We start from the raw sequence: 14,687 nt of genomic DNA on the forward strand, positions 1-14,687 counted from the left end.
TTGGGCATGAGAGGTTTAGAGCAGAATGGTTTAAGAAACATTGGGTTGGGTTCCAGAGGTTTAAACATTGGGTAGTAGAGGTTTAGAGTAGACTAGATTCAGAAACATTGTGTACAAGAAGTTTAAAACAGAGTAGATTAAAAAAACACAGGGTGTAGAGGTTTAGAGCAGAATAGAGTGAGAAAGACTGGATTATACCAGTAGTTTTAGAGCAGAATAGATTCAGAAACACTGGATTATACTAGAGGTTTAGAGCAAAATAGATTCAGAAACACTGGATGATACATGTTTTCGAATGCCAATTCGGTACCCTTCGTCCAACTGCTCTGCAATACTCAGTCTTCCAAAGAGGTTTAGCTTCAGGCTGTTATTTAGATGGCTAAGGCCAGATTCATGCTTTTACATTTTTCAGTAAAGTGTTTCAGACCCAGGACTTTGGAGCAACAAGACAGGGGAACCAAAAAAAAGCATTACTAACTGAACAACCAGCTAACCAACTCTGCTTAGCATAGCCTCCAGCCACCTACAGGGTTTATTGCCTGTATCGTCTCACTCGGCAGCATCATCTGCTGTACCATCTCGCTGAGGATCGTGAACACATTTTCATCTATGTCAGTCAGAGCCAATATCGTTGATATAATTTCAGCGAAGCCCTCAATATGATTTTAAAAACAATGTGAATTGTCAGTTGCCTCCATCTCCTCAGCTACAGCCAACATTTATTGAATCCGCACCGGGTGCTGCCATCTTGAATTAGTCAAAAGCAGTCAATTCAAGTTGAACCACCAATCAGAGGGTTTAACCCGCCCCCTGACTTGGTGACGGGGGACGACAGATTTATTTTGCTGCAGCAAGTTACACCGTGGATAAATGTTAGAATAAATAAATAAATGTAAGTATAAATAAATAAATGTGAACACATGAAAACGTATATATATATATATATACACACGAGTACATGTAAAATTTATATATTTAGTGTCTCATTTTATTCATTTTGTTATCTAATTATGTATTTATCCAAGTATTTAACCATTCATTTATTTATTTATGTATTTATTTATGTATTTATGTATGTATTTATTTATGGCCCCGATAATCCTCCATAGGCGAGAAGCTGTCTACTTTAACATAATCGACGTACATTCGAACATTTTAAAAGCCCTTCTTGTATGGTCTGATATAAAAATAGGGACATATATCAAAGGGGCAAGATAAAGTTTACTGACAGGACTTTCAAAAAACTTGAACCACATCAGCATTATACTTCACTTTGAAGAAACACATCTAGGAACAAATTAAACATAACACCTTTCCTTGTTTTGCCCAGTCCATTAACTAAGTTATTTTGTGTGAACAATAACCTAGAGATCCAATTTATCTGTGCCTCAGATTCCTTAAGGTCTAATGCTCACTTAGCAATGTCTGAATATCTCTGTAATGTGTTCCATGTTGATCAGTGAAGCCCTAGGCAACATTAATATTCACATTAAGATGATGCTTTCGATTGCATGTGTGTGTGTGTTTGTGTGTGTGGTGGGTGTGTAATAGAGAGGAGCAGCAATGTTGTGATACAGTGCATGCATTTAAACTGGTGGATGGTGTAGGCCTACATAGAAACCCACTTTAATATCTCAATGCAAACATTTTATTTAAGCCACTCTATAGCCTCCATTTCCAAGACTCATATTAAAACAGTGACATTAGCCAAATAAGACTTAACTTCACATGAATTACTCTTAAAACACAGTACAGTCTCTTTATAACAGAATTAATAACGAACATATACACAACTTACTGTTTCATCTTCAGAGTTAAAATGACAAATGTGTCACACCAGTTCACCTTCAGTGAGTTAAATCCACCTGGCTCTTTTTTAATTTAAGTGGATGTAGTATTTGTACTGCATAATTGTGGTTTGTATCATGTGACATAGAACAAGAAATGATACTGTAACTGGTAAATTGACCACATAGTCCCTGTTTATGCGTTTTTAACCTACTAACTCCAGATAACCCCTGCTTGTGTCTCTCAGAAACTCCACTGTGAGACTGTTGTCCAGTTTTCTTAACTGGCCTTCAGCACAGCTACGTGTCCACCGGGATGCTTTGACCTCATGCTTCCAAAGTGCCTGATGGAAAAGTTTAGGGGGAAAAAAAAGAAGAAAAAAAACTGTAAACTTTAGTTTTTTTTGTAAATTTCTCTGTTTCTCTCCATCTTGTTTTACATGTCTTGCTGTGTCAATCCCTTGTTTATTTTACCTCCAGGAGTTATTTTCATGCTCATAGGCCTCCATAGTCTTGTGATCAGAGACTCCATCAGATCCTCCCACAGCCAGCAGCAAGTCATTGAACACCAACAATGACACCTAGCACACACACACACACACACACACACACACACACACACACACACACACACACACACACACACACACATGTTAACTCACCAGTCCATTCCAGAGTATTGTAAACCTGTGGGGTTTCATTCATTTCAGTGCAGAGAGAACAAATGTATAAACACATGTGCAATCTTACTAACCTGGCATCGCTTGTTATTCATAGGTCTAACAGGGGTCCAGCGGAGGGACTCCGAGTCATACTTCTCACCCGTCTTAAGTGGCAGACCCAGGTCATCCCGCCCCCCTACCACGTAGATCCGACCCAGAAACACGGCACTACCAGCTCCCTCACGTGGGGTCCTTAGTGGGGGGCACAGAGCCCAGCATCCGTCTGATGGATTGAAGCGTTCCACTGCCACACACACAGAAAACAGACACATGTAGCACATACATGTACACAGGCATATACGAAGGTTCATGACAAGCTTTCATGTGTGCACCAACACACATACCTACAAACTTACAAATTACAGCTAATTACAAATTAACCTATTCTGAATTATTGTGTTGCATGTGAGTATTGCTTCTGTGTCTCTGTCTCTCTCTGAAATAGGAATAGGATGTTTGTTTGTATCTGCACCTGAATCAAGGGTTGTGTTCCCGTCAGTTCCACCTATGACATAGAGCTGGCCATTCATAACCACAGCTGTAGCCCTACTCCTCTTGTGTTGCAAAGGTGCCAGCTTAGACCAGGCATTACGGGAGGGATCGTACCTGTACGCATAAACAGACACAGACACAGAAAAAGGCCACACATTTGAGCGTCAAGTTTAGCTCAGCTAACCGTAGGACGATATTAACATTCTTTCCGTAGTGATTTGACATAATAAACTACAAAAAGGAAGAGTCTACATTTTGTCCTCTGTGTCTGTGTTTTTATTTTGCATTTCTGTGGCCATGAGGAAGGCCATAGGGGAAATGTGGAGAGTGTGTATGTGTGTGTGTGTGTGTGTGTATTACCTTTCTACTGAATTGAGGTGTGTGTGTCCGTCAAAGCCTCCAATGCATACTAGACATCCGTCCATCTCACAAACACACACTCTACTTCTTGGGGAGGAGAGAGAAGGTAACTCACTGCTCCACACATTCTGACCAGGATCATACCTACACACACACACACACACACACACACACACACACACACACACACACACACACACACACACACACACACACACACACACAATTACACCAGGGAGTATGTTATGGCATGCAATAAAAGATTTTATTGGTGTTCTAAAGCAATGTTCTTCATTTTATATGAGGGTATGCATTACGTGTGCGTGATTGTGTGAGGCATGTTCGGTGAGTATTAATAGAAAGCAATCTGTTGAGTCGAATGGGAAGTGCTGCTTGAACTCCCCAAGTCATCCACCTGTCACCTGGAATTCAGCCTGCCCCTGTATCCATGACACATGCTTTAGGGTTGTCTAAATTAGACGCATTCTAGGCCTCCTGGCCTCCCAGCCCCCTGTGTTGTTTCAACGGTTTTGTAGCAGCTACTATGTTCTCCTCCTAAATGCACAACCTCCTCCTGTGTCCTCAAAAAAGTGATGTGTGTATGTGTGTGTGTGTGTGTGTGTGTGTGTGTGTGTGTGTGTGTGTGTCCTCACCTCTCCATGCTGCTAAAACAAGTAATTTCATCTGCCCCGCCAACCATGTAGATAAACCTGTCGACAGCACACACTCCTGCGTCTTTACGTTGATGCATGAGGGGCTTGGTCATTTTCCATTCGTTATACTCAGTGCAAAACTGTTCGACGGGACACAATGGGTCATCTTTACTCCATCCACCCACTGGACACACACACACACAGACAAATCCACATAGTCATCATGAACACCAAAGCATTCCAGGATTCAGATATGATGATGATCGGGTGTTCAGTTCATTTTCATAACGACTATTCAGTGGCCATGACTCACCTACATACACCACGTCTGAATGTGAAGGTTTGGGATTTCTGTTGCTCTGATTGGCAGGTATACGAGTACCTTGAGGGTGTAGTGAGCTATTAAGAGTTGAAGAGTCCAAGGTTCCCCTACTCATGTTTGCACACAAACCAAAAACAAAAAACAAATACAAAGCTCAACAGTCAACAAAATTTGTCAGGCCACAGCTATTTTCATACTTCATGGGAGGTTGAGTGTTTAAACGCAATCCGACCATTAAAGTAAAAAAGGCAAATTTCTCCAGTTTCATCAAATATATGTTACAACATTCATGCACCAATATTTTACATCATATGAACATCACTGATGTTTCATAAAACTGAATACCACTTTTATATGGTCTTGCATTGCATTAACAAGTCAATATACAGTATAAATACATTAAGATCTATATTACAACAGGTTCTTGCGTTAAAATGTGACATAGTCAAAATACATTCGCTTGAGTTTTCTTAAACAACCACTACTTACCCATTTTGTGTGTACACCCCCATGTCTCACAGTTTACTGCAAAGTCCGCCGTCTATCCTTTGTCCTGCCGTCTCCGTCCCCTCGTGTCCTCTCTCTCATCACATGTCACTGAGGAATTTAAAGGCCTGTGAACAGCAGTTAAAACAACACGACCAGCTGACGACAGTTCACACACACATGCATACAGAAAGGCAGACAGAAGAGAACTGGACTGGCGAGACCTACGTATTTGATATTTTTGGACATCAGGAACAGAAAACAGAACAGGACGGGGAGAAAGAGTTTGTGGATAACACTATGTCCTGGACTCTATCTGTCAGGAAGATGTTGATAGAGGGGTCAGAAGGGTCATTTGTGTTGTGTATGCTGGAGGTGAGATATTCCTGTCCTGACGAGCTGATGATCAGGTCCCTTGTCCCTCGTCAGTCATCATGCCTCACATAATATCATCACCCGCGTACTGGACACATACACATACTCCCCCCCCCCCCCCCCCCAGTCATTAAGGTCACAAAGTCATAAAGAAACATAACCATGGGGCAGTCCCATACTGATCCCAAGGCTACCAGAGGGAAAAAGTCCTCAAGTGCTGAACACAAGGATAGTGAGGATCCTTTTTACGAATTTAGTCAGTCTCTCAGTTGCAAAGCCTTAAGATATCTTTTCTCAACTTGAAATGGAGTCCACAACACCTTCTAGCATGTCTGACACGTGAAGTATGCTGCAGTAAGACTGAACCAGTCTTAAGGTTGTCACAGTAGTGATGTAATGAATAACCCATGAAAATACGTGTGCGTATCATGTGAAAGAGAGCTCTAAATATAGACAGAAAGAAATGTAGCTAGAGAGAAAGAATAAGAGAAAGAATGCTGTTTTTTTTAAAGACCCTAGTAACCTTTAAAATGACGAATATACCCTTGACACGCACAACATAGCATGAGACACCGGACACCCTCTGCCTGTATGTGTATACTTCTTTCTTTTGGATGAACTTCACGTCATGAAATCTCAACAATCCAGCACAGGGCAGGTGCTATTCCACTCCCTGTATGAGTGTAAGGATACCATGACATGTTCACACCACCCACCTTACCACAAACTCCTCACACACACACACACACACACCCCTGACTCATCCACCCACTCTCTCTCACACACACACAGACACACACACCCCCCTCACTCATCCACCCACTCTCACACACACACACACACACACCCCTCACTCATCCACCCACTCTCTCACACACATACACACACACACCCTCACTCATCTACCCACTCTCTCACACACATACACACAGACACACACCCCTCACTCATCCACCCACTCTCTCACACACATACACACAGACACACACACACCCTCACTCATCCACCCACTCTCTCACACACATACACAGATTTCTGGGGGAATATGACTGGTACAGCTTTAATATGCATCATTGGATTTTCCATTTAACATTTTTGTAAACAGAATTAGGTAAGGAACTACATTTTAATACCATATCTGTTTGATGAGTTTTACTTTCTGTTATGTTCAGTTGAATGATGAACTGTTAATGATCACATTATTTCACAGTGCTTCATGACATCCTCTTCATGGATACATCATTTCAACTGATGTATAAATAATATGACCGTGTGTTGTAAATCAGCTCAAATGTCTTAAACATTCAAAAGGTATAGTCCACACCTGTTGCCAGCTCACATAGTTTTACATGCTTGACATTGCTACACTACAACTGGTTAATATGAAGAATGTACGTGACCAGGCCAATCAGTTGTAGGGCTGCAACTGGCTTACCAATGAAAATCCTGGGACCTAAAATGGCCACAAGATGATCAGTCAGTCAAATTCATACAGGTCTTTAGTCAATTTTCCTGCTTTTATTGCATGTCATACCCAGATGGGCAAGAGGATTTGATGATTGTTTGGAATTGTTTATTATGTTTATCCTTGTGTGAATGGGTTCACCAAAGTTAAGGTTGTCAGAAATATTCTCTGAATAACAACTTTTACTGTTGACGTGAAAGTACCATGCGAACCCAAGGAGCTCCACTGAGTTGCGGTTCTAAATGGTACAGGTAATAAAATCTCAAATGGATACACAGACAATACTTCAGCTCTCATCGTATGTAGACATCCACTGACAGGTGCAAAAGTACTACATGTGATCTTGAGGAGATAAATGACTACATGATTACCAGCTAAACACAGCACACATGCCTGAGCCGACACAGTGACATGTTGACACCGCTTGAGCTGGAGAACAACAAGCATGTTACCATGCCAAAAACAGACATGCAGAGATGTTAAGAGTTGTGTTAACCCGACCCCTGTCATAAAAATTAAAGTCTAAAAATCTGGCATGACCCCATTAAACTCTTCTGCATAAGAATTCTCAATTGCCTGTGAGTGCTGTTCTGGTACCAATCTATCAGCGACTTATTAATTCAAGGACATATTTAAAGCTGTTTTTAAACCTCTAATAATCATTTACCCTGAGAAAAAAGTCTCTCCTGGGCAATGTGACCACCTAACAGCTATTTAAACAGCTGTATGAACCATGCAGGAGTCTTCAAAAGAAAAGGCCTGGCTGCCTGCACAGCTCACTAATGGATGGCGGTGAAGTCTCATAGAAGTTACACAGATGGCTAATTTTGCTTACTGCTTGCAACAGGTGTAACTAGTACACTGATGCACTGAAGCTTATCTGAACACAAGACAGTTCTGACACAAATAACACATATGGACATCTTAGACTTCCTCATGGAAAGATAGTATTACCAGAGGTATCATTTAACACCACTACTACCAAATGTTATATACATATATATATGGCATACTCAGAGGCTTATATTTCATTTATATTTGCAGCATCCTTACCCCCACCCCAACCCCCCTACTCAGTCATTCAATATGAAAGTTTCCAAGAATAAGGGAATATTTATTCTTTTGTTTTGAAAAAGGTGTTGGTCCATGACGTTATTTTGTGGATAGAAGATAGATGTTGAAGCCCATTCCTGTGATCATCAATCAGAGGAACTTGGAAAAACTGTTGTAATTTTCTGTCTTAATGCCGACAGCGAGATCAAAATGGCCTCCTGTAAACAATGCGAAAGCAGCATAGCATGAGAAGAGGGTCAAAGCACACACAGAATTAAACAGAATTAAAGAAATCATGCAAATGACCATCTAGTCTAGATTAAATATCTGGAGCATAATGAATATTTTAGGAGTCACAATGGCATTTCAATGGAGCAGGATGGCATATTGGGTGATATAACAAACAAAAAAATGGTATACAGTGTCCAGATTAGGACGTTCACAGGACTATCAGGCCATCTTCCTTACCACTGACACAGCATACCTCATGCAGCATATCTTCTCTTCTAGCAAACATGTCCCCCCTCATAACCCTTCTCCATTTAGCATCCGTACTGTTTTTCGTTTTTAAATACCCTTGCCACTGATACTCTTTAATCTTCCTCTAATCTTCTCTCCTGCTCTTACTCACCTCAGTCCGTATGGTGCGACTACCCTGTGAGGGGCAAGTGTTGAGGTACAAGTTGAACAAAGAACTTGGGTCAGAAACGTCCAGGTTATCATCAGTTTCGACACTAGCTTCCAGACCTGACAACCCACCAAACACCACAAGCATATGCCTAAAGGACAGAGAGCAGACAAAGAGAATGTAAGAGAACATTTCAGTTTTACCCTTTCTTTGAAGGAGTTTGTGGCATTAAACGTATAGTGTCTTAAGCAAATTGGTTGGTTGTGTGAAGGGTTTATGTTATGTTATGTGTTGTGTAAGGAGGCCTGTGGGAATATAACAGAGAGGTAGTATGGATTACCTGAATGGGGATATTGTAACGTTGTCTGCATTGTTTCCTTTTTCAGAGGTTCCAATAGTGATGTCATAGCCTTCCTTAAAAGGACATTCAGTAAATACACCACCTGTACACAATACAAGAACAACGGCACTTTTTAAAGACCAATTCCCTTACATACCATACACAGATAAAACATTGGGGTAAACCAGTAGGTATGGTAAACTAGACAAACCATCTTAGTATCATTTCCTATACAGATGAGTATAATTTTAGGATTGACATGATGAACGTTGTGCCAACTTACTGAGACAGGAAGCAAGTCGGACAGTATAACCCCAATACAGCCCTTTTTCTGTGCGAGGAACATGGGGAGCCACCACTAGACCCTTATAGCATTTAGAACCTGCAACACACGCAAGCACGTCATTTGGTTTTAACACACTGAGTTGACCTAGAGGAAGAAAGAGAAAGGGACGAAAAGATCCCACAGATCCTACAACTCTGGTTGCTAATCACAAATCATTAAGCCATGTACCCGATTCCTGATCCTTGTGGAGTTTCACTGTTACTCTTAACCCGGGCTGAAGCTGCTTGTCAATCCGAACCTCCTACATAGAGTGGGAAACACACACACATGCAAAAACACACAGCTTGCAGTTAGTTACAAAATACAGTAATTATTTTAAGTTACAGAAAGATCTTAGAAATGCACACACCTTTCTCATGCCACAGTCCACATATGAGCCCTTTTCTGCCTTGCAAGGCCTATCAAGAACCAGTCCTTCCCGAAACTCCGCCCCCTCATCCATACGCATATGATGAGGACTATCCAAAGGGTTCAAGAGACCTGCAGACAGACACAGACATTTTTCACGCACATATATTAAGACCATACATGTGTGTGCACATTTGGATATGTGGGAGAATATGGAGGTACTAAAAGGGTGCCTTACCTGCAAACTGTAGATCCTGATGTTTAGGGAAAAACGCTTTCCTCAGGTACCTGACAACAGAAGAAGAGGTATATTTATAAAACAAAGGTAAATGTCTGTAAAATAGCCTACATGGTGTGTGTGTGTGTGTTTCACTGAAACTTGTGGGGATAAAAGAATATGCTTAGGTGAGTTTACTTACTGTGGACACTCCAAGTACTGGAGAATGCGTGCGAGCTGGACACATGCTCGTCCCTTCTTTCCAACACCCTTGTACTCCCCCTCAGTGTTTCTTTAATGATGGTAATTTATAAAAGGTTAAAATAAGTACTTCTGAATCACAATTACTTTTAAGAATATTTCTGGTCTGTACTGGACATGAATATTTGACGCATGTGAAAGACCTCAAAACAAATACTCAAGTGGGAAAAAATGACACTCACTTCACGTCCTCTCCTTGTTCCTCAAACACAACTATTTCATCAACACAGAAGACGGTACAGGCACGAGCGATCTGCCCTGCTAGGTACGTGCGCAGCTCAGGTGACTGTGCATTATCCAGGACGGACCCCGGCAGTGCCACACTCAATGTATATGAGCGACCTGACAATGATGAACAATACTTATAAGTAATATCTTGAAGCTTCAGCTGTCCAGAACACAAGACATACATATTATATAGCTGTAATTTCAGGAATAACCTAGGACCTTCTGCTGATTATGACAAACTATGACGCATTAATGTCTTGGAAGTGGACGTGACATGCCTACCATTACTCTTTTCTTCCTTCTCTGCCTGAGCCTTTTTTTCCTTCAATTCCTTCATCTTCTGTTTCTCCATCTGTGTAATCAATTTCTCCTCCTTCCTTCTGCGCTTCTCCTCCTTCCCTATGACGGACAGAAAGAGCACATTCATAACCAAGTGACCACTTTAGCAGCACTAGATCAGTAACGCTGTTGACATTATGGAAGTCTTCACACTCACGTCCCTCTTTCCATTTCTTCCAGTCCACTCGTTCTTGGACCTGTGATAAAGAAAAATATATTTGTGTTTGGAACAGACCGTAAAATGTACTTAAATTTAAAGCTAACGTTACAGTCCTTAGAAAACGTGTTTACGTCGGAGCCAATCATCAAGGGGAGAAACATACTCTGTCTGTACAGTCCCCTAACTCTCAACTATAACAAGTGTAGTGTAGAGACAATTATAGAAGTGTTTCTTCATACTCAACAATATTATATTAAGTATTAAAACAACACAATAACCTCTTTCGAAAGTGGCCCTGGTTCCTTCATGGCAAGTTTTTCAGACATGTCCACGTGTGTGCTTCTTTGAAATCCATCCCACAAACAAACGATGTAAACATTGGGTTCCGTTGGTATCATTGGTTTCTGTTCTTTTGATGATATCAATACATTAAAATGTACAGTGTCAAATTGGGTATTTTGAACCCGTATTATAAATCACTAACTATATTTCAGCTGTTTCAAAACGATTTTTCTCAAAAACAAGGGGCGGTCCCAGTTCTTCACTCGGGCGCTTTAGGATGTAACACTTCCTTTTCATGCAAAGGCCTCCGGTGGAAAACATCAGACACCGAGCCTTTAAAAATAATATCAGAAGTAGTATTCCTCAACACATTTGTTTAACATCAGAATATTTCCATCCCTTGTTGGAATACGTAAACATCGACAGTAAACATGGTAAGTGGAAATATAATCATGGGTACAATCCAAAACGTCGTTCTTGTGTAGTTAGCTAAACATGCTATCATGTGAAACGTGGTGGCATGCTAAGTGCTCATGTATGACATTCTCTATTTGGTTTAATTCCAAGCGTGTTTTGATCAAATGGATTGTCGTACATCGATTTATATCGTCATGATTATTATTATATTATTATCTATGGATCTTCATGCAAAAGCCTTAGAGTGAAGTGGACTAATAGAACCAGTCATTGAGTCTAACCATATGGGGCAAGTTAGCTCATGTGATTGACTGTTCAGATAGATAACCAATCTGACGGGTGTTTTGTTTACCTATAATTGTTGCTAGCTAAAATTCTTGTAACAGTGATTAAACGTCTATATTTGTAATAAAGCTGAAACCGCAGGGATGAGCCTACTTGTTTTCCTATTAGTCTGGTGTAAACAATGCAACATTGTAAATGAAGACTGTTAATCACATAGGGAATGACGTCAACCTCTCTCGTGGCCAACACACATAAAAGCTGTGAATGTTACCAAAGCTTTGTTAATTATTCAATTAAAGTAGATTTGAGATACATCAGTATGCATGCCGGGATTTTACCTCTGCATGGCCTTATCAGTATCTAGGCTCATTTGTATGATTTTAAAAGAAAGAAAAAAGACTCATCAAAGCAAGGACACTTTTAAGGAACTTTGTTGATTAGGCATTCATTGTGTGTTACTGCATGTGACAGAATTGTTTGTGTAGTTCATTTTACCTATACTCCCCAGCAACACTCACATCATGACAGATTTTGAGCCATCTCAAGAGCTGTGTTTGTAAAGTGAGCTCAGTTGTGTTTAACACACATCCATTGAAGCTGCTATAAACGTTATTAGCTATTTTAACTTAACTTGTTATAGTAAACAGACTTTGCTTTAGTGTCTTTTTGGTCAGTACAATCAGTTTGTGTTAATAACAGGGCTCAGACAAGCATCAGTGTTCATTTTTTCATTAAGGCTCTAAAGCCAGCTAGCTAAAATATTGCGAAAACAGTCAGCTTTAACAGAAATATAACGTATCATCCATTAGTCACTTAAATATGCCCTCAGATATTTTCTGTTATTGATTTACCCTTTTAGATTTACCATATAGGTAGTTGTTTTTTTCCCGCTGATGCAGAGCTCAAATAATCTTTTTATTTATCTGTTTCCAGCCTCAGAACGAACACATTGAGTTGCACCGTAAACGCCATGGTTATCGGCTGGACCACCATGAGAGGAAGCGGAAGAAGGAGAGCCGTGAGGCACATGAACGCTCACACAAGGCACGCAAGATGATTGGTCTGAAGGCCAAACTCTACCACAAACAGCGACATTCTGAGAAGATCCAGATGAAGAAGACGTGAGTAACATAGTGGTTAATGAGAACGGAATGGGATAAGGGAACACTCTGACAACCGTAGTCACAACCGACTGGCATAAGATTGTAATGGCTGTTCAGAGGCAAATAATTAAAACATTGTGTGGGTGAACGTGACGAAAACCTGATGTGAAAGGGCCATATAGCCACATGTCAGCTTGTATATATTTCCTGCAAAGGCTTAGCTTTTATAAAAAATGTAGAATTTACTATATACATGGATAGGTGCCATCTATATATGTTTCTTGCATATTCATTTTTGTGTGGTCATCTGCACGCTTTAGCCTCAAGATGCACGAACAGAGAAAGAGCAAACAGAAGGATGATGAGAAGACGCCTGAGGGAGCCGTGCCAGCGTACCTGCTGGACAGAGAGGGGCAGTCCCGTGCCAAGGTCCTCTCCAACATGATTAAACAGAAGAGGAAGGAGAAAGCTGTGAGTATTCATTCAGAGTAATTGGTCTGCTCAATCTCCCACTGGTATTGGGTACTCTAATCCCAAGTTAACAGAAAATAATGTGGTAACTAACTGAAATATTATGGTTCTTTGTGCGCTGTGAGTTTTAGTATTATGAGACATGTCAATGACATTGTTTGTGAATTAAGTAATGATGCCCTCCGTCTGCATTGGCATGATTCTAGGGTAAATGGGAGGTGCCACTGCCAAAGGTGCGGGCACAAGGGGAGATGGAGGTTCTGAAGGTGGTGCGGACAGGCAAACGACAGAAGAAGGCCTGGAAGCGGATGGTGACCAAAGTCACCTTTGTTGGAGACGGCTTCACACGGAAACCCCCCAAATATGAGCGCTTCATCCGGCCCATGGTACACAGACTCTACACAGACTCACTCACTCTGCGTCATCTTCAGTAGAGTTTTGTCGGTAGACAGTTAGTCACTTGTGCTTTCTGCGCAACATGGCCGAGCAGGCAGTTGAGAAGAGTCTTCTAAGAACTTGATTCTATACACACAGGTTTCACACCTGCAAACTTGGTAAACCTAGACTGAGGCATGTTTTGTTTTTATTATTCCTACACAGGGTCTTCGTTTTAAAAAATGTCACGTGACGCACCCAGAGCTTAAGGCCACATTCTGTCTGCCTATCCTTGGCGTGAAGAAGAACCCCTCCTCGCCCCTTTACACAACACTAGGGGTCATCACAAAGGGAACAGTCGTTGAAGTCAACGTCAGTGAGCTGGGCCTTGTCACACAAGGAGGAAAGGTCATCTGGGGTGAGTGCAACTGTCTTCGGCTGAGATTGACCCATTCGGTGTTGCTTTTGGTGTGTGCATGTCTGCTGATGATCGCTGATGGGTATTATAGGAGTAGCTCATTTAAATATGACGGACCATGTGCTTTGTTCAAATTGCGGTGGTCAAGTTGTGGTGTTGCACTGTCTTATCAGTCATTTTGTGTTTCAGGTAAATATGCCCAGGTAACGAACAACCCAGAGAACGATGGTTGCATCAACGCTGTGCTGTTGGTCTAACAGAGCCTGGCTACATGAACTGTACCTCTGAAAGCTGCTGTTGTGCAATACCAGCTCTGGGAGTGTCTGTATCCTCACAGAGAACACGTCTTGTAATCCGTGGAGAAGAAGAAGAATTATGGTGTGGAGGTGTACAACCAGATGCATCTCAGCAACTCTTGGAGTCTTTTCGGCAGTGGCATGTATTATATTTGAGAATGTTCTGTTTATAATTAAAAAAAAAATGAAATTTACTTGCTAAATGTGTCATACCATTTTTTTCAACTTTAGGTTTGGCTGACTTTCAGTTGAAGTCCACTAGAGTGTGGTGTGCTTTACTTTGTGGTGTCATTCATCAGCACTGAGTAGTATTGTGCATAGAATGCATGTTCTCTTTGTATTACATATATTGTATTAAATGATCAAATCCACGGACGCATATGAACATGACTTTTGAAAAATAAACTGCAAATACAAAAACATTCAGGCATGTAAAATCAAAAATTCAGTCGGTAATC

General features: G+C 41.0%; 3 protein-coding genes across 4 annotated transcripts; 1 reads left to right on the plus strand and 2 right to left on the minus strand.

Moving 5' to 3' along the window:
• Positions 1–1,632: 1,632 nt before the first annotated feature.
• LOC122133367 (kelch-like protein diablo) lies at positions 1,633–5,165 on the minus strand. The gene is made up of 8 exons (XM_042709457.1): positions 4,826–5,165; positions 4,328–4,443; positions 4,015–4,198; positions 3,362–3,505; positions 2,982–3,115; positions 2,542–2,753; positions 2,262–2,368; positions 1,633–2,131 (listed from the first exon to the last, which is right to left on the minus strand). The coding sequence occupies exons 1-8, from the start codon at positions 4,846–4,848 to the stop codon at positions 2,068–2,070; spliced, it is 984 nt and encodes a 327-aa protein (XP_042565391.1). The 5' UTR covers positions 4,849–5,165; the 3' UTR covers positions 1,633–2,067.
• A 2,590-nt stretch (positions 5,166–7,755) lies between these two features.
• Positions 7,756–11,057, minus strand: spout1 (SPOUT domain containing methyltransferase 1). Of its 2 annotated transcripts, none has more exons than XM_031577409.2 (12): positions 10,861–11,057; positions 10,580–10,619; positions 10,366–10,482; positions 10,038–10,197; positions 9,797–9,886; positions 9,616–9,665; positions 9,379–9,509; positions 9,198–9,270; positions 8,967–9,065; positions 8,684–8,786; positions 8,347–8,494; positions 7,756–7,933 (listed from the first exon to the last, which is right to left on the minus strand). In XM_031577409.2, the coding sequence occupies exons 1-12, from the start codon at positions 10,978–10,980 to the stop codon at positions 7,862–7,864; spliced, it is 1,203 nt and encodes a 400-aa protein (XP_031433269.1). In that variant the 5' UTR covers positions 10,981–11,057; the 3' UTR covers positions 7,756–7,861. The 2 variants fall into 2 exon arrangements, with proteins under 2 accessions (XP_031433269.1, XP_031433271.1); XM_031577411.2 differs by lacking the exon at positions 10,861–11,057 and adding an exon at positions 10,714–10,815.
• An 84-nt stretch (positions 11,058–11,141) lies between these two features.
• nsa2 (NSA2 ribosome biogenesis homolog (S. cerevisiae)) lies at positions 11,142–14,423 on the plus strand. Its single transcript, XM_012839900.3, has 6 exons — positions 11,142–11,298; positions 12,500–12,687; positions 12,990–13,140; positions 13,347–13,526; positions 13,741–13,933; positions 14,123–14,423. Exons 1-6 carry the CDS (start codon positions 11,296–11,298, stop codon positions 14,188–14,190), a joined length of 783 nt encoding a protein of 260 aa, XP_012695354.1. The 5' UTR covers positions 11,142–11,295; the 3' UTR covers positions 14,191–14,423.
• Positions 14,424–14,687: the final 264 nt, after the last annotated feature.

This window comes from Clupea harengus, chromosome 12, assembly GCF_900700415.2.
Source record: "Clupea harengus chromosome 12, Ch_v2.0.2, whole genome shotgun sequence".
NCBI lineage: Eukaryota > Metazoa > Chordata > Actinopteri > Clupeiformes > Clupeidae > Clupea > Clupea harengus.

Bases quoted from the DNA above. Each gene is read 5' to 3' on its own strand.
- LOC122133367 (XM_042709457.1), bottom strand. From the start codon at position 4,848: ATGGGGGTGTACACACAAAATGG. The intron at 4,444-4,825 runs GTAAGTAGTGGT...AAACATGAGTAG, and splicing joins GGGGTGTACACACAAAATGG to GGGAACCTTGGACTCTTCAA. The intron at 3,116-3,361 runs GTAATACACACA...TTATGCGTACAG, and splicing joins CACCTCAATTCAGTAGAAAG to GTACGATCCCTCCCGTAATG.
- spout1 (XM_031577409.2), bottom strand. From the start codon at position 10,980: ATGATACCAACGGAACCCAATGTTTACATCGTTTGTTTGTGGGATGGA. The intron at 10,620-10,860 runs GTTATTGTGTTG...TCTTTATCACAG, and splicing joins CAGGGCCACTTTCGAAAGAG to GTCCAAGAACGAGTGGACTG. The intron at 8,787-8,966 runs GTAAGTTGGCAC...TATTGTGTACAG, and splicing joins CCGACTTGCTTCCTGTCTCA to GTGGTGTATTTACTGAATGT.
- nsa2 (XM_012839900.3), top strand. The intron at 13,141-13,346 runs GTGAGTATTCAT...GCATGATTCTAG, and splicing joins AGAAGAGGAAGGAGAAAGCT to GGTAAATGGGAGGTGCCACT. The intron at 13,934-14,122 runs GTGAGTGCAACT...TTTGTGTTTCAG, and splicing joins AGGAGGAAAGGTCATCTGGG to GTAAATATGCCCAGGTAACG.